Below are 25772 nucleotides of genomic sequence, written 5' to 3'. Positions count from 1 at the left end.
GTAGATTGATTTTTCAGGGTATTAGAATTAACCTCTAAACAAATATGATGGCTGGTAGGAATGATGGAAGTATGTTTCTGCCACTACCATACTCTCCCTCAGGGTTGGATGCAGCTGTGCTGAGCAGCACCTGGGAAGAACAGTGGTCTACCCTAACAGATTTCCAGGCTGCAGCCCTATGGTACCCAGCATGCAGGGAAATGAAGTGGCCACAAATTCAAAGGGATAACATGCAGTCTTAACTGGGGACTGCACAGTATTATTCTGCATGAAGTGATGAAGGGCTGCTGTGGATATTCTCACACCGGTTAAGGAGAGAGACAGGCAGCAAACTAGGATGAAATTCCCTGCCCTCTCTCTGGGGTGGGGGTCAGAGCATCCTGAGAGCAGGGCAGATGGGGGAAGGCAGCAGAACAGTACTGCTGAAATGAAGCCTTCTCACAGGTGATGAACTGGTTCCACTATGCTAGGGCACCTGGTGTCAGTTGCCATTCTGCCATTCTCTCCATTTGATACAGGGCAAGTCTCCTGTTTTTCAGATCCAACGCCTTTGTTTAGAATAAGGTATGGCAGGGATGTCTAGGTGGCTCAGTGGTTGAGCGTCTGCCTTTGGCTCAGGTCGTGATCCTGGGGTCCTGGGATTGAGTCCCGCATTGGGCTCCCCATGGGGAGCCTGCTTCTCCCTCAGCCTATGTCTCTGCCTCTCTCTCTGGGTCACTCATGAATAAATAAAATCTTTAAAAAAAAAAATAGAATACAGTATGGCAAATTACAACCTGCAAGTCAAGGTTCACTGCCTGTTTTTATAAATAAAATTTTAGGGATCCCTGGGTCGCTCAGTGGGTTAGCGCCTGCCTTCGGCCCAGGGCGTGATCCTGGAGTCCTGGGATCGAGTCCCACATTAGGCTCCCTGCATGGAGCCTGCTTCTCCCTCTGCCTGGGTCTCTGCCTCTCTCTCTCTCTCTCTCTCTCTGTTTCTCATGAATAAATAAATAAAATCTTTTTTTAAAAAAAAAAATAAAATTTTATTGGAATCCTCCCAACCATGCCTATTCATTTACATACTGTCTAGGGCTGCTTTTGCACTAGGATGGCAGATTTGAGTATTCATAACATGAGACTGGTATGGCCTAAACACCAAAAATCTGGACCTTTACAAAAAATGCATGTAGACCACTGGTCTTAAAACAAACACAAATACTTTTCCAAATCTAATATTCTCCAATTTTATACATTTTGTTAATGCTAATACATTGATTTTAAGTACTCTTACATTATGTATAGTTCCTGTACTGAGGCTCTTGTATATTCAGTACTAGGAGACAGATTTGATATGATGTAGAGCCTAATATTATGTCATAACATGATGTACAGAAAGTTATGGTTTTATCTTCACTTTTAGGATATACTGCTGGTCACATTTAGGCAACAGATAGTCCCATGTGTTCCCACATTCATACCACTAACTAAAACTACCCTAAGTGGGAATGTACCTAAAGTACCCACCAAAATCTATCTCTAATTATCAAAACTATACCAATTATTCATCTAATTCAAGATGCCAGTTTCACATCAGGCAGTATTCTAGGAGGCGGAGAGAAAATATGAATAAGACAAAAATCCCTGTTCACAAGTCTAATTATAATTAATTCAGGAGGTATAAATTAAAGGAAGAGCTAAAGATAAATATGGCTTCCCACTCCTGAGGATTTCCCCAGAAGAATCTATACACAGATATTCATGGCAGCAGCATTCATAACAGCTAAGACATGGAAACACTCCAAATGTACACCCACTGACAAAAGGATAAACAAAATGTGACATGTCCTTATGGTGGAATAATACACAGCCATAAAAAGGAATGAAACACTGATACACGCTATAGCATTGATGAACTCTGTAAACATGCTGAGTGAAAGAAGTCAGTCACACATTGTAAGATTTCATTTATACAAAATGTCCAGAAGAGGTAAATCTACACAAACAGAAGTACTTTAGTGGTTGCCCAGGGTGGCAGGAGGGAGGGATAGAGAGTAACTGCTAACAGGTATGGGCTTTCTTTTGGTGATGATGAAAGTGTTCTAGAGGTGCCTGGGTGGCTCAGCCAGTTAAACAGCTGACTTCACCTCAGGTTATGATCTCAGGATCCTGGGATCGAGCCCTGTGTTGGGATCATAAGATCCTTTAATTTGTGCTCAGTGGGGATTCTGCTTATTCCTCTCCCTCTACCTCTCCCCCTCCTCCCATTAGTGTTCTCTCTATCAAATAAACAAATAAATAAAATCTTTAAAAGGGGGCACCTGGGTGGCTCAGTGGTTGAGCATCTGCCTACCACTCAAGTCATGATCCTAGGGTCCTGGGATCGAGTCCTACATGAGGGACTCTGCTCAGCATGGAGTCTGCTTCTCCCTCTCTCTCTTCCCCTCCCACTGCCCTTCTCCTTCTCCACTCGTCTCACATGCTAATAAATAAAAATCTTTAAAAAAATGTTAAAGTAAATGTTCAAAACTGATGTAATATTTATAGAATAAAAACTATAGCATTGTTCACTTTAAATAGATAGATGATAAGGTGTGTGAATTATATCTTAATAAAGCAGTTATATATATAAAAAAAAAACAACAGAAGGGACAAAGATCTTCCTTTGCACTAGAAACTTGAAAACTGGCAATATGAACACCAGGACTTCTACTTATGCTCTTCAGTTTCTTAGAGTTTAATAAACAAAAGTAATTTGACCAAAATCAGTGTGATTAATGCTAACAGAAATATACTTAAGTTGTGTTACACAACACAGAACAACCTCCTTCTTGTTGGGGAAGGAGGTCTAGGGAAGAAAGGATGCATAAGCCAAGCCAAATCTAAAGGTGAGTTCTCCAGATGGAGAAGAGGAGAAAGTAAACCCATTTAAAGGGAGCAACAAGCACAAGGCATGCTGGTGTGAAATCTGGACATTTCAAGGTTCATTTTTAATCTCTCTGGCTCCAAGGGACTTTCCTGATCCCCTACAGACCGGGGGTATTTTCTTCCTTTCCACTCTAGGGCAACTTTAGAAACAGATTTCATGTATCATACTTGTTCTCAAGCCACAGTTCTTTATATAATGTATTTGTCAGACAATCCCTCTGAATTTAGAAACTGGGTCTGTCTTCTCTTTGTATGTCCTCCAGCATCCAGGAGTATGCCTTGGACAGAGGGAAGGGCTCAAAATAATCATCAACTTGTATAAAATACAAATATTTTCTTGATCCAACATTCAAAACACTTTGAGAATTAAAAATATTAACTACAGTATTAAGGAGGACAGTTGTGATGAGCAATGGGTGTTGTAGTTAAGGGATGAATCACTGAATTCTACTTCAGAAACCAATATTGCATTGTATGTTCACGAATTTTAAATTTAAAAAAATTAAATATATTAAACTACATATAACCTTCAAATCTAAAAATCTGAGCATGAAGAAAAGTTTACAAATTCAACAGACATTTTAAAACCAGGATTATTAACAAGCCAGAAAATATAACTACTGATTGTTACAATGATTCCATTATTATATAGGCAGGCTGCCACCTATCCCTACCTGAATAAACCTCCTTCTGAAAGCCCCAAGCCCTGGAGCCCTTAGATCTCCCAAAGCTGCATACATTCTTTCATACATCTTTTCAATGTTTTTTTTATTAACAGGGTTTTTTGCCAGTTCGGCTTTCATATCATCAGTCCAATCCTGTGCAAAAAAAAAAAAAAAAAAAGAGAGAGAGAGAGGGAAAAACCAAGTTGACTGCAAGTAAGTTCAATCCAAATTCTATGTTTTATGAGTTAGAAGCTATTACATTACCTTAAAGAGCATTTCAGGATTAGAGAGCTGTTCTAGGGCACTAATAAAATCTTGAATCACTCCTCCTAGATCCAACTTAGTTTTAATCCTATAAAACAATTACCAAGGTTAGGTAATCAAATATCTTCCAAAGATCAAGGCCTAAAGTTTATTTAAATACAATTATTTATAGTCACATATAAAACTATATATTACCAACTAAGAGTCTAGTCATGACAGAAAAAGCTCTTAACACAGAATGCCTAAAACACCACGCATTTACCAAATATTCTTTTTTTTTTTTTTTTTAAATTTTATTTATTTATGATAGTCACATAGAGAGAGAGAGAGAGGCAGAGACACAGGCAGAGGGAGAAGCAGGCTCCACGCACCGGGAGCCCGACGTGGGATTCGATCCCGGGTCTCCAGGATCGCGCCCCGGGCCAAAGGCAGGCGCCAAACCGCTGCGCCACCCAGGGATCCCTTTACCAAATATTCTTACAAAAGTAATAGACCATTGCTAGTTATGTCAACAATCTCCACTTATAAATCAAGTGGAAAAATGAAAAGGACAACAGTTCAGGCAGTCTACTGAACCCTTACTAAGAGAGGCTTCTTGGATATTTTGAATTAAAGAATAAGTTCAGAAACTGCCTTCAAAAAGCATCTCATCTAGTCTGCCTCAATCAACAGATTACTAATTATCAACCACTACTATTAGAAGGACAGATTGTTTCATAAATAACATTCTAAGAAGAAATGTATTTTAAGGAAAGAAAGAAATTCAGGGGCACATGGCTGGCTCAGTCAGTACAGCATACAACTCTTGATTTGTAAATCTGAGCCCCACACTGGTCATAGAGTTTACTTCAAAAAGAAAAAAAAAAAAAAAGAAATTCAGTAACAAATAACACACCTGCAATAGATACATCCAACAAATAGATGTCGAAGATTTTCTACTTTTCAATGACAGCTCTAATTGATTTGAAGACAAACTCAAGCTTCCATATGTTTACTTTTTAAAATTCTTTTTAAAGTAAGGTCTGTGCCCAATAGGGGGCTTGAACTCAGGACCCCAAGATCAAGAGTCACATGCTACAACTGAGCCCTCATGTGTTTGCTTTTACTATACACTTTATAACATATAGTATTTGATCAACCCACCTTGCGACAAACTCCTTGTTTTTATGACCAGTAGAAGTATCTTTGAAGGAATAACTTTCACTACTTATTATAAATGGGTAGACAATTGCCTGTGGATAGTTATCAGCAATCTCTTCCACAGTGCACTGGACAGCAACAGCTTCCTCTTGGTCCAATAAGGCCACCATGTGGCTGATCCAGCCAATGAACTGCCAGCAAGGAATGGAAGAAATCTAAAACATAGAAAGCTGTAACTTAATAATGAATAAAACTTTTAACACTGTTTTATTATGAAAGTATTGTGTCCAATATAAAAAATATGTCTACAATCAGAAGCATAAAAATAAGTCTAAAATAAAATGTCTTCTCGCCCTTAGCCCTCTTAGTTCTTATTTCACTGAAGCACCATTCCATTCTTTTAGATGTTTTGTATGCATGTACACAAATATCCTTTCCTTATAAGAAGGGAATCAGACTAGATACACTGTTGCTGGTTTTTCTTAGATGTATAGATATATTTACCTCATTCCTTTTAATAGCTGTATAGTATTCCATTTAATTACTGCTGTATAATGCATTTTTAGGGTATCTTCCAAGTTTTGCTATTACAGATAATGCTACAATGGACATCTCTATATATTTATCTTACTTGTGCTGTATGTGCCCAGAGGATAAATTTCTAGAAGTTAATGTGAACATTAACAGTTATAAAGAAATATTATATTGCTAGATTTCCCTCCAAAAAGATTTTTCAAATTTTCATTTTTAAAAGCTAAATGGAAACTCCTATAACTCAAAACAAAAAAATAATCTGATTAAAATTAGGCTGAAGATCTGAATAGACATTTTTTCAAAGAAGACATATAGATGGCTGACAGACACATGAAAAGGTGTTCAACATCACTCATCAATAGGGAAATACAAATCAAAACCATAATGAAATATCATCTCACACCTGTCACAATGGCTAGTATCAAAAAAACAAGAAACAACAAGTACTGATGAGGAGAAAAGGCAACACTTGGGTAGTGTTGGTGGGAATGTAAATTGGTGCAGCCAGTGTGGAAAACAGTATGGAGGTTCCTCAAAAAGTTAAAAATAGAAATACCATATAATCCAGTACTTTTACTTGCAGGTATTTACTCAAAGAAAACAAAAACACAATTCGAAAAGATACCTGCACTTCCATTTTATCACAGCATTATTCACAATAGCTAAGATATAAGAGCAACCCAAGTGTCCATTGATAGACGAATGGATAATGAGGATGTGGTTTGTGAAGAATGAAATCTTGCCATGTGTGATTATGTGGATGGACCTAGTAGGTAGTATGTGAAGTGAAATGAGTCAGACAAAGAATGTCAAATATTGTATGATTTTACTTATATGTGCAATCTAAAAAAAAATGAACAAACAAAAAACAGAAATGGACTCCTAAATAGAGATCAAACTAGTGGTTGTTAGAGAGGAGGGATGTGGCAGGATAAGCAAAACAGCTGGAAGGGGATTAAGAAGTACAAAGTTCCTGTAATAAAATAAGGAAATGTAAAGTACAGCATAGGGAATATTGCTCAACAATAGTACTGTTCATACAATGACAGATAGTAGCCACATTTGTTGTGATGAGCACTGAGTAATGCACAGAACTTTTGAATCATTATACTGTATGCTTAAAACCTATGATACTGTTATGTCAACCATGCTTCAACTTAAAAAAATGTATTAGTCTGACTACAAAATCCAACACAGGAGACAGTTTTTAAAAATTTATTGTCAATCTGAGAGGTGAAAAATATCTAATTTTAATTTTCATGTTTGTGAGGGTAAATGGCCTACATTTATTTTCCTTACATATTAAATCATGCATGCATTTCCTCTGACCATTTTCTACTGATCTATTTATTTCGTAGAAGGAGACATCAGCTCTTTATCTCTAGTATGTGTTGCAAATATTTTTCTGGCATTTTTTTTTAACTTTGTATATATTTTTGCTTTTTGAATTTTTCCCCCTGCAGGAAGTGTTCTTTTCCTTTATAGCTTCTGGTGTTTGTCTTTTTATTCCAAGGCCATTTTCAAAATTTGCTCATGTATTCCTTTTTCCTCTCATGCTTTTAAAATGTGTTAATTTTAAGATAAAATCTGATGCACTTGGAATTTTGGTATAAGGAATGAACATGGCAAGCTTCCTACCTTTATCTATAAAGTGAGGAAAGGGCAAAGTGTGTGGGGGTAAAAGGCATTGGTTCACAAGGCTCAAATGAAGTGCTCAATAAAGCTTAGCTCCCCATCTCAAGTGACTCCCTGGTGCCATAACATTGACTGAACATTCCATTTATTTCTCACAAATTCAAAATGCTATCTTCATCATACATAAATAAAATATTATTTTGGGGAAATTAAATCATAATTTAATGATTTCTTCACTAATCTTTAAGAAAAACACACACACATGTATACACTACATTTCTGAAATTACTTTTTAGGACCTATTAAAAATAATCCCATCCTTCGAAACCCACAAAAGGGTCAGAGGGTGTGGTAAAGCCCTGCCAGGCACTGAGTCTCCACAGCTCAGAAACCAGTACTATTTAAAAATTTACTACATAAAGCTGAGTGCTATGTTACTCATTTAAACAATTATATTATCAACTTAATTTTGCAGTTAAACATCTATAAAAGTCATTAAGAAGTCTTTCAGATGGCTCAAACGACAGGAAGACAGTAGGCTAATGCAGCCCTGTGGAGGGGAGGTCTGCACAGGACATACAAGTGGTAAGCAGAATATTGTTGGGGAGCACCCACACACCCAAAGGCCTCAGGACCCTGATGAACTTGGTGCTGCCAGGAGGCACTATGGTCACTGGGGATGTGATGCCAGCTGAAATGTACTCTCTTTCCCTGAGATAAATAATAAACTGAGCATAAGGCACCAACAGATGTTCCAGACTACACCTTAGTTGTTATGAGCCACAAATGCGCTGTAGAAAATTCCCACCTTTGTCCTAAACATACCTCCTCGTCTCCCTGTTATCCTTGTTCAGACACAGTTTTCTTATCAACACTCACCGAGGAAAATGGGTAAATGTAAACAGTCTTTTTATACGGCTTCAAATTATGTTTGTTTTTGGGATATAGTAAAATGCAATGCTGGTTAGGAAAAACTGTAACATGTGCATTGCATTTTACTATATACTATGTGCAACATACTAATGTGTTTAGATATAAACAGAAACATGTTTTAAGTTCTGTCAAGTTCTCTTCACTAGAATATAGGCACTAACCTCTTTTGTCATTAGGCTTAGGGTCTCTTCTGGATACAGCTCTATAATCTGCAGTAGTCTGGGAAACTTCAGCCTGGCTTCACTGGAATGCAATTTTAAAGCTTTCAACATGTTGTCCACCACAAGGCCTGGATATGTCTGCAGTTCTACAGACTCAGTAACTACCAAGTATAGGAGAGAAGAAAACAATGGTCAGTACATCCACTTGTATACACATAAACTATAAATGTAACAAATGATACTTCTTTTTTGGGCTTATATTTTGTATTGTCACTGTTCTCTTTTTAACAAGTACTTTAGATCAACAGACACGAGACCCAGTTTGCAGCCGTATGTAAAAGTTTCCATCTTGAGAGTGACTCTTCATTAGATCATGCATTCTACATGCAGCACAGTTTCCTTCTTGGGCTGCGTGGGAACATAGAGCAGCTGCTGATTACTGAATTTATTTCAGGAGTAAAACACAGGCCACATAGCCAATATTACCAAAGAGCTACAAGTAAAATGTAGAAACTATAAACTAAGCATATGGAAAGATATAGCTTGAGGCTATTTATGTGCTGGTCATGTTACTTAAGGATGTCATTGCCTCTTTTTAAAAATTATTTAATTCAATTAGCCAATATATAGTACATCATTAGTTTCCGATGCAGAGTTCAGGAACTCATCAGTGCATATAACACCCAGTGCTCATTATATGTTTTGTTTTTTTTTAAAGATTTTATTTATTCATGAGAGACACACAGAGAGAGGCAGAGACACAGGCAGAGGGAGAAGGAGGCTCCATGCAGGGAGCCCAATGTGGGACTCCATCGCAGGACTCCATGATTACGCCCTGGGCCAAAGGCAGGTGCCAAACCGCTGAGCCATCCAGGGATTCCCTCATATGCTTTTTTTTTTTTTTTTTTTTTAAGATTTTTTATGTTATTTATTCATGAGAGACACAGAGAGAGAAAGAGGTGGAGACACGGGCAGAGGTAGAAGCAGGCTCCATGCAGGGAGCCTGACATGGGACTCAATCCTGGGTCTCCAGGATCACACCTTGGGCTGAAGGTGTCACTAAACCGCTGAGCCACCCAGGCTGCCCTCATACACTCTTCTTAATGCCCGTCACCCAATTACCCCGTTCCTCACCTACTTCCCTTCCAAGAACCCTCAGTTTGTTTCTTATAGTTAAGAGTCTTTCATGGTTTTTCTCCCTCACTGATGACTTACCATTCAGTTTTCCCTCCCTTCCCCTCTGATACTCTATGCTGTTTCTTATATTCCATGTGTGTGTGAAAGCACATAAGTGTCTTTCTCTGATTGACTTACTTCACTCAGCAACATGCCATGGCCTCTTAAAAGGACAAGATTTTTCTCAGAATAACTGTCATTTAAAAACAAACAAGCAGGGGTGCCTGGGTGGTTCAGTCAGATGACTGTCTGACTTTTGATTCCAGGTCAGGTTATGATCCCAGGGTTATGGGATCAAGCCCGAGTTTGGCTCCACACTCAGTACAGAATCTGCTTGACATTCCCTCTCTCCCTCTGCCTCTCCCACTGCTCATGCATGCACACACACTCTCAAAAAAATCTTTAAATGACTGAATAAAAGAATAAAAGAAAAATAAGCAAACAGGAAACCTAAAGTACCTAAAGAAGTCTTAAAACTTTGGCTAGCACAATGTGACAAACTAAATGGTTTTTCCATTTGTAATTCACCTGATGCACTCTCTTCCTCCTTGCGGAGCTGCTGGTCACAAAAATCCGCCAGTGTCATGTAAGCATCTGTCAGGCTGGCTACAGGACCCTGGCCTCTGAGAGAAGGCTGGGCTTCCTCCTCCGCTGTCCGTACAGCCTCAGAAAGGTGATGGAAGGCTCTCTGGTACAGAACTGCGATCACCTAGAATTCACAGAGCTCTCAGTTGTGAACCTGTGAATACAGCTTAATGTTTCTGGAAGAACTCTACTTTCTACTTGTAATGATACAAAAAGAACACTTGTGATTTGTGAGCCATGAGATAACAAAGAATGCTGGTTAAATGGAAAAAAGTGTTTGTCTGCCCTGATTGTGAAATAGTGAATGATTCAGTTATGATCCTCAGGACTTTGAAAAACCAGATGGTCCATTAGTCATGCAGACCTGGCATAAAAGATCAGTGGGGGTCATGCAGCCTGTCAGGAACTGAAGAAGAAATGGAAGTTGGCACTTTATCTTCACTGCCCTGCATAGCCATTGGTAGTAACACTGAGGGGGAAGAAAGCAAGGCTAACAACTAAAGTGAGGTGCACAGTGAGATGAGAAGAGGCTGCCTACTATGGAAAATATAAAATCACCTGAGAAAAGCGAGGCAAAGCAGACACTACCTAAAAAAGTGGAAAGGGCTGGTTTGCTCCACAAGTTAATGGGATGTCTGAATGGCAACTGGTGGTGAAATCCATTAACAAAATTCTTAGAAGAACTGTCCACATCAATCCAACAAAATTTCTCACTTCAAATACTAAAACAAATTGTATCATTCAAATAAACAGGAAACACATGGAGTATGTCCGTTTTCCACAAAGAAACTTGGCTGTGCATAAATGTCAAATACATTTTCAAAGCACAAAGCAATCATCATTCCTTGTTATTGCTTTCGTGCAGCCTGAAAGCTGCACATTATGGATGTACAACACACAAACATCAAAAGTTCACTCTTTCAGTATTCATTACCTTTTCTGCATTCTCTAAACTGGATCCAGAAAGGTCCAAGATTCTTCTAGCCCTGCTTTCCTCGATTTCGGCAAGGCAGGCTGGCTCCCTGCGGAGAGCATTAGCTATGATGCTGTAAGTTGTACCCAAGAGAATGTTCTGGTCATGGAAAGCCAGAACATTTTTGCTGAAGTAACTTGATGTGCTCTCTCCTGCTGGATTAAAAATGCACACACACACACGATTTTCTCAGAAATAAATGAAAGCCATAAATTTAAAAAGATACTCAGAGTATACATATTTCTATTAAGAAATTAAAATAAATCTTGAAAGTATAAGAAACTGGCTTCAAACATTGGTTAGGGAATTTCATAAGCTCATATTAATGAAAAATGTTCTTTGTTAGCAGTGACTGTATCAAAGTCTACAGAGGCTAAGGCAATTAAAACACTGAATGAACTTTTATTCAAGCGCCATCATTCTACATTTTGTCAAAGCACCTAATTCTGTTATGAAGGAAAGAAAATGTCTCTTTTTAATGCATTTGTGCATATACATTAATAACTAGAGATTTTTAAGTTGATAGTGTGACCTAAAGCTAATAAAGCAACAGATGATGCTGCATGTACAGGTCTAATTCTCTATCTTCCCTAGTGTGGCTAAGGGAAGAGAGCTTACCAGCCTTGGTCAAAACTACAGCTCGCGCTGCAGTCTTTTGTGAGGTGGCACAAAAGAGGAAGGGCTGTCACTCAGCAAGTGCCATCAACCACTCTGCACTGCTCATCCACCTATGAAAATTCTCTGCCAGATTACCCTCACATACATGTTCAAAACTACTGGCCCTATTCCCCAAACTGTTGAAAACTACAGCCATATTACGACTACTAAAACTGTAGAATTATTATTATGAGTATTAATGTTATCTTAGTATCAGCAAACTCCTCCTCCTCTCCCCCATTCCACCCACCAAAAAACCCTAAAAATATTATTTAAGCAATCATGAGGATGATTTTCTAATCCTGATAAATATGAAGGCCTTTTGTTCAATTTGCATTTTTATTGAAACTGATACTCTGATATCATTCCCCATCCTACTGAAGGGTCAATCATGGGAATATGGTTATAAGCATGGTCAGTAATAGTGCTGCTATGCACCCCCGACACAGGTAGCGAAGCAGTGGAATGCATCCAAAACTCACACAAATTTTTTCTCCCCTCAGTTTTGAAGGCTATGTTATTATAAAAAGAGAAAAACTGAGGAAAAAGGTGTTTCACATTCAATTTTTTAAAAGGCAATTCTTGTAGGTAAACAAGGTTCTCATAAATAATTAAACTATTAGACCTACAATTTGCATAAGTATTAAAGAAAAAACCTTAATTTCAATTGTATTTGATCAATTAAGAAATAAAATCTCCAGGTACCATATTCTATAGCATTATAAGACACAAAGTACCTTGGCTCCAAACATTTAATAAAATTAGAAGATTTAAATCCTAAATGTCAGATAAAGCAGCAAAAGTAGAGTTTTAAAAGATACAGACATAATACAAAATAGTGTTGCTGAACTTAATTCCATAGATAAGTACAGTCTAGTACCCAGCAAGGAGACTGTTTTCAGCGCTGAGAGAATCTGCTGTAGGCAGCTCTGGCCCTGGATCCGGCTGTGGCTGAGCCGGCAGTAGGTGTGCACCCACTTCACCTGCCAGTCATCTCTTGTTTTTGACTCTCTACGAAGCTCCTTTAGTAGTTTCATGGCAAGTGAGAAATTGTGCTATAGAAGGAAAAAAAGTGGTATGATGACATATGGGTGATGACTTAGAAATAAAATTTTTTGACAGAAATTTTGAATTGGCTTGTTTCCATTTTTGCATGACACAACTTACCTGAGAGCAGCAACTCCATCTCCTCAGCTTAAATTATGTACGTGTCTTTTTATCATGGGGATAGAATTCACATTTCAAGTATACAGTTGGGCAACCATCACTACTATCTAGTTGCAGACTATCTGATCAACTCAAAAAGAACACGCTGTCCATAAGCATTTGCTCCCCATTTGCGCTAGCCTTGGGCAAACCACTCATGTCTGTCTCTATGGATTTGCCTATTCTGGACATTTCCAATCAATGAAATAAGAAAACGTGGTGATTTTTATCTGTCTTCTCTCACTTAGTGTAGCCTTTTCCAGGTTCGCCTAAGTTATAGTGTGTATTCATACCTTATTCCTTCACATGGCTGAATAATATTCTATTGCATGGAGAGAATATATTTTATTTACTCAATCATCTATTAATAGATTTTGGGTTGTTTCTAACATTTGGCTATCTGAATAATTCTAACTATAAACATCTACATACAACTTTCTTGTGGACATACACTTTCATTTCTCCTGCATACCTAGGTCACATGGTAACTCTATGTGTAACTTTCTGAGGAACTGTCAGACTATTCTCCACAGCATCTGTACCATTTTACATTCCTATCCTCAATGTAGGAGGGTTCCAATTTCTCCACATCTTCACCAATACTTGTCAATATCTCTTTGATTACAGTAGGTGTGAAGTGGTATCTTGTGTGGTTTCGATTTGCATTTTCCTAATAGCTAATAGTGTTGAGTATCTTCTCATATGCTTGTTGACCATCTGTATATCTGCTCTGCAGAAATGTCTATTTAGAATCCTTTGCCCAGGGGCTCCTAGGTGGCTCAGTTACTTAAGCATCTGCCTTCAGCTCCGGCCAAAATCCCAGGGTTCTGGGGTCCAGCCCCCACATCAGGCTCAAGCTCAGCAGGGAGACTGCTCTTCCCTTTCCCTCTGCCTGCTGATCCCCCTGCTTATGTTCTCTCTCTGTCAAATAAACAGTCTTAAAAAAATAGAATCCTTTGCCCATTTTATAAGGTAGTTTGTGTTTCTGTTGTTCAGGTATAAAGAGTTCTTTACGTGTTCTATATAGTAAACCCTTATCAGATATATGATTTCCAGTATTTTCTCATATTGTATGCACTGTCTCATCACTGTTTTGAGTGTGTTATTTGAGGCAAAGGAGTTTTTAAATTTTGATGTATACATTATTTTTTATTTCGTTGGTTGTTATGTGGAAGTCTTTTAAATTTTTTTTTTGTATTGGAGTTCAATTTGCCAACATATAGCATTATCACCCAGTGCTCATCCCGTCAAATGCCCCCGTCAATGCCCGTCACACAGTCATCCCAACCCCCCGCCCACCTCCCTTGCCACTACCCGTTTTGTTTCCCAGAGTTAGGAATCTTTCGTGTTTTGTCACCTTCACTGATATTTCCCACTCATTTTCTTTCCTTTCCCCTTTATTTCCTTTCACTATTTTTTATATTCCACAAATGAACGAGACCTTATAATGTTTCTTCTTCTCTGATTGACTCACTTCACTCAGCATAATACCCTCCAGTTCTATCCATGTTGAGGCAAATGGTGGGTATTTGTCGTTTCTAATGGCTGAGAAATATTCTATTGTATACATATATCACAGCTTCTTTATCCATTCATCTTTCTATTAGCACCGAGGCTTCTTCCACAGTTTGGCTATTGTGGACAATGCTGCTATACTCATTTGGGTGCAGGTGTTCCAGCGTTATACTGCATCTGTGTCTTTGGGGTAAATCCACAGAAGTGCAATTGCTGGGTCGTAGAGCAGTTCTATTTTTAACACTTTGAGGAACCTCCACACAGTTTTCCAGAGTGGCTGTACAAATTCACATTCCCACCAACAGTGCAAGAGGGTTCCCCTTTCTCCACATCCTCTCCAACATTTGTTGTTTCCAGTCTTGTTAATTTTCACCATTCTCATGGGTGTGAGATGGTATCTCATTGTGGTTTTGATCTGTATTTCCCTGAAGGCAAGTGATGTGGACCATGTTCTCATGTGCTTGTTGGCCAAGTTTATGTCTTCTTTGGTGAAATTTCTGTTCATGTCTTTTGTCCATTTCAGGATTGGATTGTTTGTTTCTTTGCTGTTGAGTTTAATATGTTCTTTTTTTTTTTTTTTTTTTAGTTCAATATGTTCTTTATAGATCTTGGATACTAGCCCTTTACCTGATATGTCATTGCAAATATCTTCTCCCATTCTGTAGGCTGTCTTTTAGTTTTGTTGACTGTTTCTTTTGATGTGCTGAAGATTTTATCTTAGTCCCAATAATTTATTTTTGCTTTTGTTTCCCTTTCCTTCTTAGATGTATCTTGCAAGAAGTTGCTGTGGCCAACTTCAAAAAGGGTGTTGCTTGTGTTCTCCTCTAGGATTTTGATGGATTCTTGTCTCATATTTAGATCTTTCATCCATTGAGTTTATCTTTGTGTATGGTGTAAGAGAATGGTCTACTTTCATTCTTCTGCATGTGGCTGTCCATTTTTCCAGCACCATTTGTTGAAGAGACTGTCCTTTTTCCAGTGGATAGTCTTTCCTGCTTTGTTGAATATTAGTTGATAGAGTTGAGGGCCCATTTCTGGGTTCTGAATTCTGTTCCATTGATCTATGTGTCTGATTTTGTCCAAGTATGACACTGTCTTGATGATCACAGCTTTGTAGTACAACCTGAAACCTGGCATTGTGATGCCCCCGGCTCTGGTTTTCTTTTTCAATATTCCCCTGGATATTTGGGTCTTTTCTCATTCCACACAAATCTTGAGATGATTTGTTCCAACTCTCTGAAGAAAGTCCATGGTATTCTGATAGGGATTGCATTAAATGTGTAAATTGCCCTGGGTAGCATTGACATTTTCACAATGTTAATTTTTCCAATCCACGAGCATGGAATATTATTCCATCTCTTTGTGTCTTCCTCAATTTCTTTCAGAAGTGTTCTGTAGTGTTTAGGGTATATATCCTTTACTTTTTTGGTTAAGTTTCTTCCTAGGTATCTTATGTTTTGGGGGATTGACTCCTTAATTTCTCTTTCTTCAGTCTCATTGTTAGTATATAGAAATGCCACTGATTTCTGGGCATTGATTTTGTATCCTGCCACAGTGCCGAATTGCTGTATGAGTTCTAGCAATCTTAGGGGGGAGCTTTTATGTACAGTATCATGTCATCTGCGAAGAGGGAGAGTTTGAATTCTTCTTTGCCAGTTTGAATGCCTTTGATTTCTTTTTGTTGCCTGATCACTGAGGTAAGGACTTCCAGTACTATGTCGAATAGCAGTGGTGAGAGTGAACATCCCTGTCGTGTTCCTGATCTAAGAGGAAAGGCTCCCAGTGTTTCCCCACTGAGAATGATATTTGCTGTGGGCTATTTGTAGACGGCTTTTAAGATGCTGAGGAATGTTCCCTCTATTCTTACACTCTGAAGAGTTTTGATTGGAATGGATGCTGTATTTTGTCAAATGCTTTCTCTGCATCTATTGGGACGATCACATGGTTCTTGTTTTTCCTCTTGCTGATATGATCTATCACACTGATTGCATTACAAGTGTTGAACCAGCCTTGCATTCTGGGGATAAATCCCATGTGGTCATGGTGAATAATCTTCTTAATGTACTACTGGATCCTAATGGCTAGTATCTTGTTGAGAATTTATCATCTGTGTTCATCAGGGATATTGGGTTATAATTCTTCTTTTCGGTAGAGTCTTTGGTTTTGCAATTAAGGTGATGCTGGCCTCGTAGAAGGAGTTTGGAAGTATTCCATCTCTTTCTATCTTTCAGAACAGCTTTAGTAGAATAGGTAGTGTTTCTTCTTTAAATGTTTGATAGAATTCCCTTGGGAAGCCATTTGGCCCTGGACTTTTGTGACTTGGGATGTTTTTTGATGACTGCTTCAATTTCCTCCCTGGTTATCGGCCTTTTCAGGTTTTCTATTTCTTCCTGTTCCAGTTTTGGGAGTTTGTGGTTTTCCAGAAATGCGTCCATTTCTTCTAGATTGCCTAATTTATTGGCGTATAGCTGCTCATAATAAGTTTTTAAAATCATTTGTATTTCCTTGGGATTGGTGGTGACCTCTCCTTTTTCAATCGTGATTTTATTAATTTGAGTCTTTTCTCTTTTGTTTTTAATAAGTCTGGCTAATGGTTTATCTTATTAATTCTTTCAAAGAACCAACTCCTGGTTTTGTTGATCTGTTTCACATTTTTTCTGGTCACTATTTCATGGAGTTCTGCTTGAATCTTTATTAACTCTCTTCTTCTGATGGGTGTAGGTTTTATTTGCTGTTGTTTCTCCAGTTCCTTTAGGTGCAAGGTTAGCTTGTGCATTTGAGTTTTTTCTAATTATGTGAGGGATGCTTGTATTGTGATGTATTTCCCTCTCAGGACTGCTTTTGCTGTATCCCAAAGATTTTGAACGGTTGTATCTTCATTCTCATTACTTTCCATGAATCTTTTTAACTCTTCTCTAATTTCCTGGTTGACCCTTTCATCTTTCAGCAGCATCCCCCTGCTTTAACCTCCCTGTGTTTGAATTTTATCCAAATTTCTTCTTGTGATTTAGTTCTAGTTTCAAAGCATTATGGTCTGAATATATGCAGGGGACAATCCCAATCTTTTGGTATCAGTTAAGACCTGATTTGTGACCCAGTATGTGGTGTATTCTGGAGAAAGTTCCATGTGTACTTGAGAAGAATGTGTATTCAGTTGCATTTTGATGTAAAGTTCTAAAATATCTGTGACATACATCTAGTCCAGTGTATCATTTAAAGCTCTTGTTTCGGGATCCCTGGGTGGCGCAGCGGTTTGGTGCCTGCCTTTGGCCCAGGGTGCGATCCTGGAGACCCGGGATCGAATCCCACGTCGGGCTCCCAGTGCATGGAGCCTGCTTCTCCCTCTGCCTGTGTCTCTGCCTCTCTCTCTCTCTGTGTGACTATCATAAGTAAATAAAAATTAAAAAAAAAAATAATAAAGCTCTTGTTTCTTTGGAGATGTTGTGCTTAGAATATCTGTCATTTGCAGAAAGCGCCGTGTTGAAGTCTCCCAGTATTAGTGTATTATTATGTAAATATGTCTTAACTTTGGTTATTAATTGATATACTTGGCATTTCCCCAATTAGGGGCATAAATATTCATGATTGTTAGGTCCTCTTGTTGGATAGATCCTTTAAGTATGATACAGTGTCCCTCTTCATCTCTTACTACAGTCTTTGGGATAAACTTTATCTGATATGAGGATAGCTACACCTGTTTTCTTTTGAGGACCATTTGAATGGTAAAATGATTCTCCAACCTTTTATTTTCAGGCTGTAGGTATCCTTAGGTCTAAAATGAGTCTCTTGTAGACAGCAAATAGATGGGTCTTGCTTTTTTATCCAGTCTGAAACCCTGCGCCTTTTGATGGGATCTGTAAGCCCATTCACGTTTAGAGTTACTACTGAAAGATGAATGTCGTGTCATCATAATACCTATTTAGTCCATTTTTGTGGATTGTTTCTTTGGATTTCCTCTTTCTTTTACAGAGTCCCCCTTAATATTTCTTGCAGAGCTGGTTTGGTGGTCACATACTCTTTCAGTTTCTGCCTATCTTGGAAGCTCTTTATTTCTCCTTCTATTCTGAATGAGAGCCTTGTTGGATAGAGTATTCTTGGCTGTACATTCTTCTCATTTAGGACCCTGAATATATCCTGCCAGCCCGTTCTGGCCTGCCAGGTCTCTGTGCAGAGGTCTGCTGTTAACCTAGTACTTCTCCCCATATAAGTTAGGGATCTCTTGTCTCTTGCTGCTTTAAGCATTTTCTCTTTATCTTTGGAATTTTCAAGTTTCACTATTAAATGTCAAGGTGTTGAACAGTTTTTATTGATTTTTTTTTGGGGGGGGGGGATCTCTCTATCTCCTGGATCTGAATGCCTGTTTCTCTCCCCAAATTAGGAAAGTTTTCAGCTATGATTTGTTCAAATACGCTTTCTGGTCCTCTGTCGCTTTCGGCACCTTCTGCAACCCCAATTAAATGTAGATTTTTCCTTCTGAGTCTGTCATTTATTTCCCTTAACCTTTCCTAATGGTCTTTTGTTTTTCTCTTTTTTCCTCAGCTTCCTTCCCTGCCATCAACTTGTCTTCTATGTCACTCACTCATTCTTCTACCTCCTTTACCCTAGTCGTTAGGACCTCTAGTTTGGATTGCTTCTCATTTGATTTTTTTTTTTTAAAGATTTGTTTATTTATTTATTCATGAGACACAGAGAGAGAGAGAGGCAGAGACACAGGCAGAGGGAGAAGCAGGCTCCATGCAGGGAGCCGGACGTGGGACTTGACCCCAGGTCCCCAGGATCACGCACTGGGCAAAAGGCGGTGCTAAACCGCTGAGCCACCCAGGCTGCCCTCATTTAACTGATTTTTAATTTCAGCCTGATTAGATCTAATTTCTGCCTTCATGAAGTCTCTTGAAACCTTTATGCTTTTTTCCAGAGCCACCAGTTGCTTTATAATTGTGCTTCTGAATTGGCTTTCTGATATCGAATTGTAATCTAAATTCTGTGGGCTCAGCTTCTTGGTCATACTGTAATGTCACCATTTGATTTCAGCTCCTTTGTAGGCATCTCTCCCTTTGCTCCTCCTAAAGCTGTAGGCCAATTTTGGCAACTGGTCTCAGTCACCTCATCTACTCCTGTGGCTTCAGTGATAGTCCACATGCCGATCGCATTCGGACCTCTATCGCAAGCACAGATATTTTTCTTCAGAACTTTAGATTTCTTATGTACAAATTATCTAACAAAAACACAACTTGCTTAACAGCTTCCCATATTCACTATGTCCTAAACTGATTGTACCATCTGCCCCACAAACTGCTCCTTTTCCTGCATTCCCATTCACCCAGCTACACAGGCAGAACCCCAAGGATCCTACTTTTCCCTCCCAAACAGAACCAATCATAGTATCTCACTCACACCTCCTTCTTCTTGAACCTGTCCACTTACCTCCACTACCTAAGGGGCTGCCCTTATTAATTAACTGGACTACTAATATAGAAGCTGGGGTTCAATGGTAGCTCCACTCAGGAAACTAAATGCTCAGGGTAATTCCTGGGTCTTTTATGTTATTCTCACCACCCTATTTCACCTTTCAGTTCCCAACTACTCCAGGAAGCTTTCTCTGTTCCCACAAGGCTAAGTCAGGTGTCCTTCCCATGTGACCGTCCTTTAGTATTATCATACTATAATTGTTTGTCTACGTTCTGTATTTTATTCAACACAGTATCTCCACCATGTAATGTTGTGCTTGGTAATGAAGAGGCATAACTCAAATTTCAATTCTGCTCTTTTGAAAAGTACAGGCTGGTAAACTGGAATGCACTGAAGGGTTTATGTAATCTTCAGACTGGAACTATTTTTTTCTGTTCACCTCTAGTAGTACTACTTCTATCAAGCTAACTCTATTTAGCCCTTACTTATTATTGAAAAATTCCTAAGAAAAGCCAATGTGCCATATGAAAGGTTTTTAGTGATCCTAGTGATTCTTACATATTTCTAAATAATATACTTGCAGCTCATTTCCTTTCCCTCTCTCATCAGGACCCTCCCCCTCACTTTGGAGAAGTCTGAATAGCAGTAGGTAGCATGCATTGTCCCTTTATCTGGTCCAAGTACCCTAACTTCCTAAGAAGGCACACAGACCCTCCTTAGTGTGTGCCTTGAAGATGGCCCCAGCTGCAATCAGAGCAAATGAAAAGGATTCTTTTTTTCTGCAAGAAATAGAGAAAAACTGTCTTTAATTCTAAGAAGATGTAGTGTAGAGGAAGAATGATATGAAACATCTACAGCCATTTCCAAATACAAAGGATGAGCTGCCAGAGATTATCTTACCAATATGTAAGAATCTGAGGACAAAACCATATGGCAGAAGAGAGAACTGAAGGACAGAAAGCAAGCCCTTGATGATAATAGTTCAGAGTATATTTTAAGCCAGATCTTCTAAACTTCTTTATTCATGGGAACTAATAAATTTCTTTTATTCACTTAGGCTGCTCTGGGATGAATTTTCTGTTATTTGAAATATAAAAATTCCTAACTGATACAAAACGCATCTCAAAGAAGAACCTATAAATGAGCACTTATGAACAGAAATGTTACTTATTTCTACTGGAATACATTCTTTGGTTTATAATAGCAATCTATTAATATCAGGTCATTAAATGAGCAAGCTCCCCTAGTATATTCAAATGTGATTTAATTACATGAAAAGTCAGATTTAATATATTTATATGTAACATATAAGCAAAGCATATTTATATTAAGAAAGGATATTATTATCATATGACAGATTTCCACAAAATAAACCTAAATATGATTTTCAACTAACTGGAAATCATTGATTTTTTTAAACAAGATCAAATCTGATACCGGATTTATTTTCTTTTTTTAATAACAGAAAATAATCATTTCCTAATGATTAATTAATGTATAACAAACTTTAGAGTATTCTGGATGATTTTAAGTGTTTCTTCAAGTTGACTAAAGAGAAAAAGATACTACTCAATTACATTCAGGCTTCAGATTTTAAGGAAAAGCTAAGTCTAAAAAACAGCTAATTTAAGAAAATTCTGTGCTACAATGGAAGACCACAAACCTACCTGCTTTCTTGCACTTTCTACCATCTTCATTTTCATGGAGAACATACAGTTCTTAATCAGAGAACAGACCTCTTCTCCCTGTTCCTGCACTTCCATCTTATCACTAGAATCTCTCTCTTCATCCATGGACAAACTATGATCACCTAGAGGAAGAGTAAGTTTCTCCTCTATTTTGCTGAGAAAGAAACATCTGCACAAAACAAAGAAAATGAGTTAATGCCAAAGACTCATGAAAGAAATCTTGGACATATAGGAAGCTCCTGGATGGCATTACATACAGAAATTGTACAGTCATTAAATTTTTGCTCATTTTGGGGGGGTACAGTTATGTATCCAGCTCTTGATTTTAGCTAAGGTCGTGATCTCAGGGTTGTGAGACTAAGCCCTATGCCAGGCTCCACATTGAGCAGGGAACCTGCTAGAGATTCTCTCTCTCCACTCCCTCTCCCACCTGCTTGCTCACATACTCTCTCTCTAAAAATAAATTATTTTAAAAAATTCTTTGCTCATTTTTTAGACTATAAATGTATACTCTAGGTATCAAGATTTATTTATTTTTTTAGGTATCAGACTTAATATCCATTTTTAGTTAACCAACTCTTTAAAAGATATTTTCCAAATATCATTTATTGCTCATACCTCCCCAAAATAAAGCATTTAAATGAACAATGTTCTCTTTTAATGAATGGCTGACATACTCTATGTTGGGGCAGAATCCATTTCTCTTTTCATATCTCCAATCTAAGGTCCTACCCCAAAGGTGAAAAATGTAAGGCAGCAAACAGGTTATGATCACTGGGAATATGAAAAGATAAGGCTGTACTGCTATAAAATTATTTTTATTTGTATTATAATTTACAGATCTAACTGTTCTAGTGATTTCATTTTCATTATTTTGATGTCAATAACACTGACAAGGACCTTAACATAAAAATCCATTCGTGATCAATATCAACCACGTTTTTGTTCATCCAGTGACTAATTCGCATTTTCTTAGAAACACTGTGGCCAGACAGACTGACATGTCCCATACATCTCTCCTTTGTTTGTTGTTGTTATTCCCAAAATATAAGCCTCACGAGTCATCTACCTGCCTGTATTCCTACCTCCCTACCCAACACACAAGGGCTCCCTCCTCCCAAAAGTTGCTTTCCTTTTTTTTTTTTTTGTTTGTGTTTTTTAAAGACTTTATTTATTTATTCATGAAAGACAGAGAGAGAGAGAGAGAGAGAGAGGCAGAGACGCAGGCAGAAGGAGAAGCAGGCTCCATGCCAGGAGCCTGATGCAGGACTCGATCCTGGGTCTCCAGGATCACACCCTGGGCTGAAGGCAGGCGCCAAAACCGCTGAGCCACCCAGGGATCCCAAAGTTGCTTTGTTTTTTAAGCTTTCATTATTTATAGTTAAAATAATAAACAAGCAAAATTGGCATATGATAGGTAATTGATAAATACTTGATGAAATAATTGTGAAGCACGTGTTGAAACATAAATGTAACACTCCATTATGAGTAAAGTGCCCCGGGCTCACAGAAATAGGAAGGGAGGCAACAAGGGGCAGTGGGTTAGTTTTCAAAAAGTGAGATGGACTTTTTCTTGGGCTTTGAAAAATGCATTCAAATTTAAGTAGAAGAGGTAATGAAGTTCTAGACAGAAGAAACAAATTAAAAAACAGAAGTGTTAACAGTGTATGACATGTTCTTATATCAGACAGGGGACGATGGAGCTGGAAGAGAACCAGCTTTCCAAAAATAACAGAGTTTGTCCTCTTACATAGTAGTGTAAGCATCCTACAGCCCATCTTCCTGCTGATAACTAATACTCTGAATAAAATACCAAATACAACCACCCGAGACCACCAAAAGTGAATACAAGATGGCAGACTGCTATGTGCAGGGAGCTCAAAGGTGGGAGAGATACTGCCATTAGGATGAGTTTGTGGTTTTCTTTTTCCAGTTTTTCCCATGAGGATAACCATGGCTGCTGAAGGGTATGGTAGGCAGAGTGACTAAGATTCAACTGGAACCCTGCTGTATTGTGCCCAGAGAAACCTGGAAGGGAGCCTAGGCAGACCAAAGGCTGTAGTGGGAATCCTAAAAGAGGGAGAGCCAGACAAGAGGCCCTCTAATTCTGTGTATGTTATCACACAAGTTTCAAACTGTCTCCTGAAATATGCATGTGCAGGACTGACTGGTAACAGTGAAGAAAGGCTTGAGTCCTGAACTGAGATGTAAATCAAGTGTCCAAATCTAACTGGGCTGACCTCTTGCTAAAGCAGTAATTCCTGAGAATTATATTAGAGCTCAGAATCTACACAAGATAATATTAACAATTTCTAAGATCCAAAATTACCTGATATAAAGAACCAGGAAAATGTATCCATTCTCAGTGGAAAAGAGAGTCAACAGATTTAACGGAGATGACCCATAAGCTGGAATGATCATAAAGGACCTTAGAGCAGCTATTTTTAAAAATTTTTATCTATTTGAGAGACAGAAAGTGAGTGAGGGGTGGAGTGATACCTCGAGGGACAGGGAAAAGGACAGACTCCAAAGTGAGTGTGGAGCCTGATGCAGGCTTCAATCTCACGACCCTGAGACCATGACCTGAGCTGAAACCAAGAGTCAGATGCTTAACCAACTGAGCCACTCAGGTACCCCAAGCAGCTATTTTAATGATGCTGCAAGAGGTCAAAGAATAACATGAAATAATGAAAAGACAGTTATATCAGTAGAAAGTATTTAAAAAGCCTAATGAAAATTTTACAAGTGAAAAAAACACACTAATTAATAAAATACTCACTGGATAGACTTAAAGAGGAATTAAAACAAATGAAAATGAAGAGTGACCTTGAAGATAGTTTAATATAAATGATCTAATATGAAGAATAAAGAGAGGGCAGCCCCGGTGGCCCAGCAGCTTAGCTCCGCCTTCAGCCCAGGGTATGATCCTGGAGACCTGGGATTGAGTCCCACGTCGGGCTCCCTGCATGGAGCCTGCTTCTCTGCCTCTCTCATGAATAAATAAATAAAATCTTAAAATAAAAAAAAAAAAGAATAAAGAGAAAAAAGATTGAATAAAAATGAACAGAGCTGGGACACCTAAGTGGCTCAGTCGGTTAAGCACCTGTTCAGTTCAGGTCATGGTCCTGGGGTCAATCCCCACATTAGGCTCCCTGCTCAGTGGGGAGCCTGTTTCTCCCTCTCCCAGTACCCCTGCTTAAATCTTAAAAAAAAAATGAACAGAGCTTCAAGGACCTGTGAGACAATGTTAAAAAGCCTAATATAGGGATCCCTGGGTGGCTCAGCGGTTTAGCGCCTGCCTTTGGCCCAGGGCGCAATCCTGGAGTCCCGGGATTGAATCCCATGTCGGGCTCCCAGCATGGAGCCTGCTTCTCCCTCCTCCTGTGTCTCTGCCCCCACCCCCTCTATCATAAATAAATAAATAAATAAATAAATAAATAAATAAATAAATAAATAAATCTTTTTTTTAAAAAGCCTAATATATAACAGGCGGCCTGCAAAGACACAAAAATTGGAGTAAAATATTTGATGAAACAGTAACAGAAAATTCCCCAAATTTAGTGACATAAATGTACAAATTTGAGAAGCTCAGTGAACTGTAAGCAAGAAACTCCAAAGGAAACTACACCTAAACACATCAACATCAGACTGCTGATAAACAATGATAAAAAAAAGTCTTGAAACCAAAAGTATGAAAGATTACATACAGGGGAACAATAATGTGAATAATCGTAACTTTCTCTTCAGAAACATGGAGGCCAAATGATCCTGCTGAGGCGGAAGGGGGATCCACCCAGAATTCTACATCCACAGAAAATACTCCTCTGGAAATTCAGTGAAATAAAGGTATCTTCAGAGGAAAACTAAGAGAATTCATCAGAGGCAGGCCTAACTTACAAGAACTGCTTAAAGGAAAATTTTCAGCCAAAGGGAAAAGATACCGGAGGAAAATAGCATCTTTGTAAATCAACAATGATCATCAGAAATAATAAGTATAAAACGATTTCTTGTCTCCTAAGTTCTTTCCACTATGCATGACTATTTAAAGCAAAAATATAATTTTATCTATTAGTGTTTTCACTATATGCTACTTCATACATATATGAAATATATATATATATATATATACACACACACACACACACACATTTCAAGACAATGAAAAAAAGGACATTTTTATCAGGATGACCTAGCAATTATGTATATGCCTACTAACAAATATGTATATGCCTACTAACAAAGTTCAAAATACAAAAAGTAAAAATAGAAATTAAAAAGTAGACAATTCCACAGTCATAGTAAGAGATTTTCAAATCCCTATTTT

The 25772-nt window shown here is 38.3% G+C and overlaps 1 protein-coding gene across 7 annotated transcripts in view; it reads right to left on the bottom strand.

Moving 5' to 3' along the window:
- PRKDC (protein kinase, DNA-activated, catalytic subunit) overlaps window positions 1-25772 on the bottom strand; it is a 219931-nt gene that overhangs the window by 19483 nt on the left and 174676 nt on the right. For 6 of the 7 annotated variants that reach the window (XR_012020234.1, XM_072804689.1, XM_072804692.1 and 3 more), the window contains 8 exons: window positions 21428-21617; window positions 12511-12685; window positions 10935-11128; window positions 9944-10124; window positions 8240-8400; window positions 4980-5191; window positions 3837-3924; window positions 3582-3725 (listed from right to left, as the gene is read on the bottom strand). Coding sequence is in view for 6 of the 7 variants with exons in the window: in XM_072804689.1 (XP_072660790.1) it covers window positions 3582-3725; window positions 3837-3924; window positions 4980-5191; window positions 8240-8400; window positions 9944-10124; window positions 10935-11128; window positions 12511-12685; window positions 21428-21617 (1345 nt within the window). In the remaining variant the exon portion in view is untranslated. The remainder of the gene's footprint in view (window positions 1-3581; window positions 3726-3836; window positions 3925-4979; window positions 5192-8239; window positions 8401-9943; window positions 10125-10934; window positions 11129-12510; window positions 12686-21427; window positions 21618-25772) is intronic. The other variant, XM_072804690.1, reaches the window with a different exon arrangement.

The sequence above is a fragment of the Canis lupus genome, chromosome 28 (assembly GCF_048164855.1).
Source record: "Canis lupus baileyi chromosome 28, mCanLup2.hap1, whole genome shotgun sequence".
In the NCBI taxonomy this organism is placed as follows: Eukaryota; Metazoa; Chordata; class Mammalia; order Carnivora; family Canidae; genus Canis; species Canis lupus.
The sequence above is the reverse complement of the archived record's forward strand: the minus strand, read 5'-3'. Positions and strand labels throughout refer to the sequence as shown.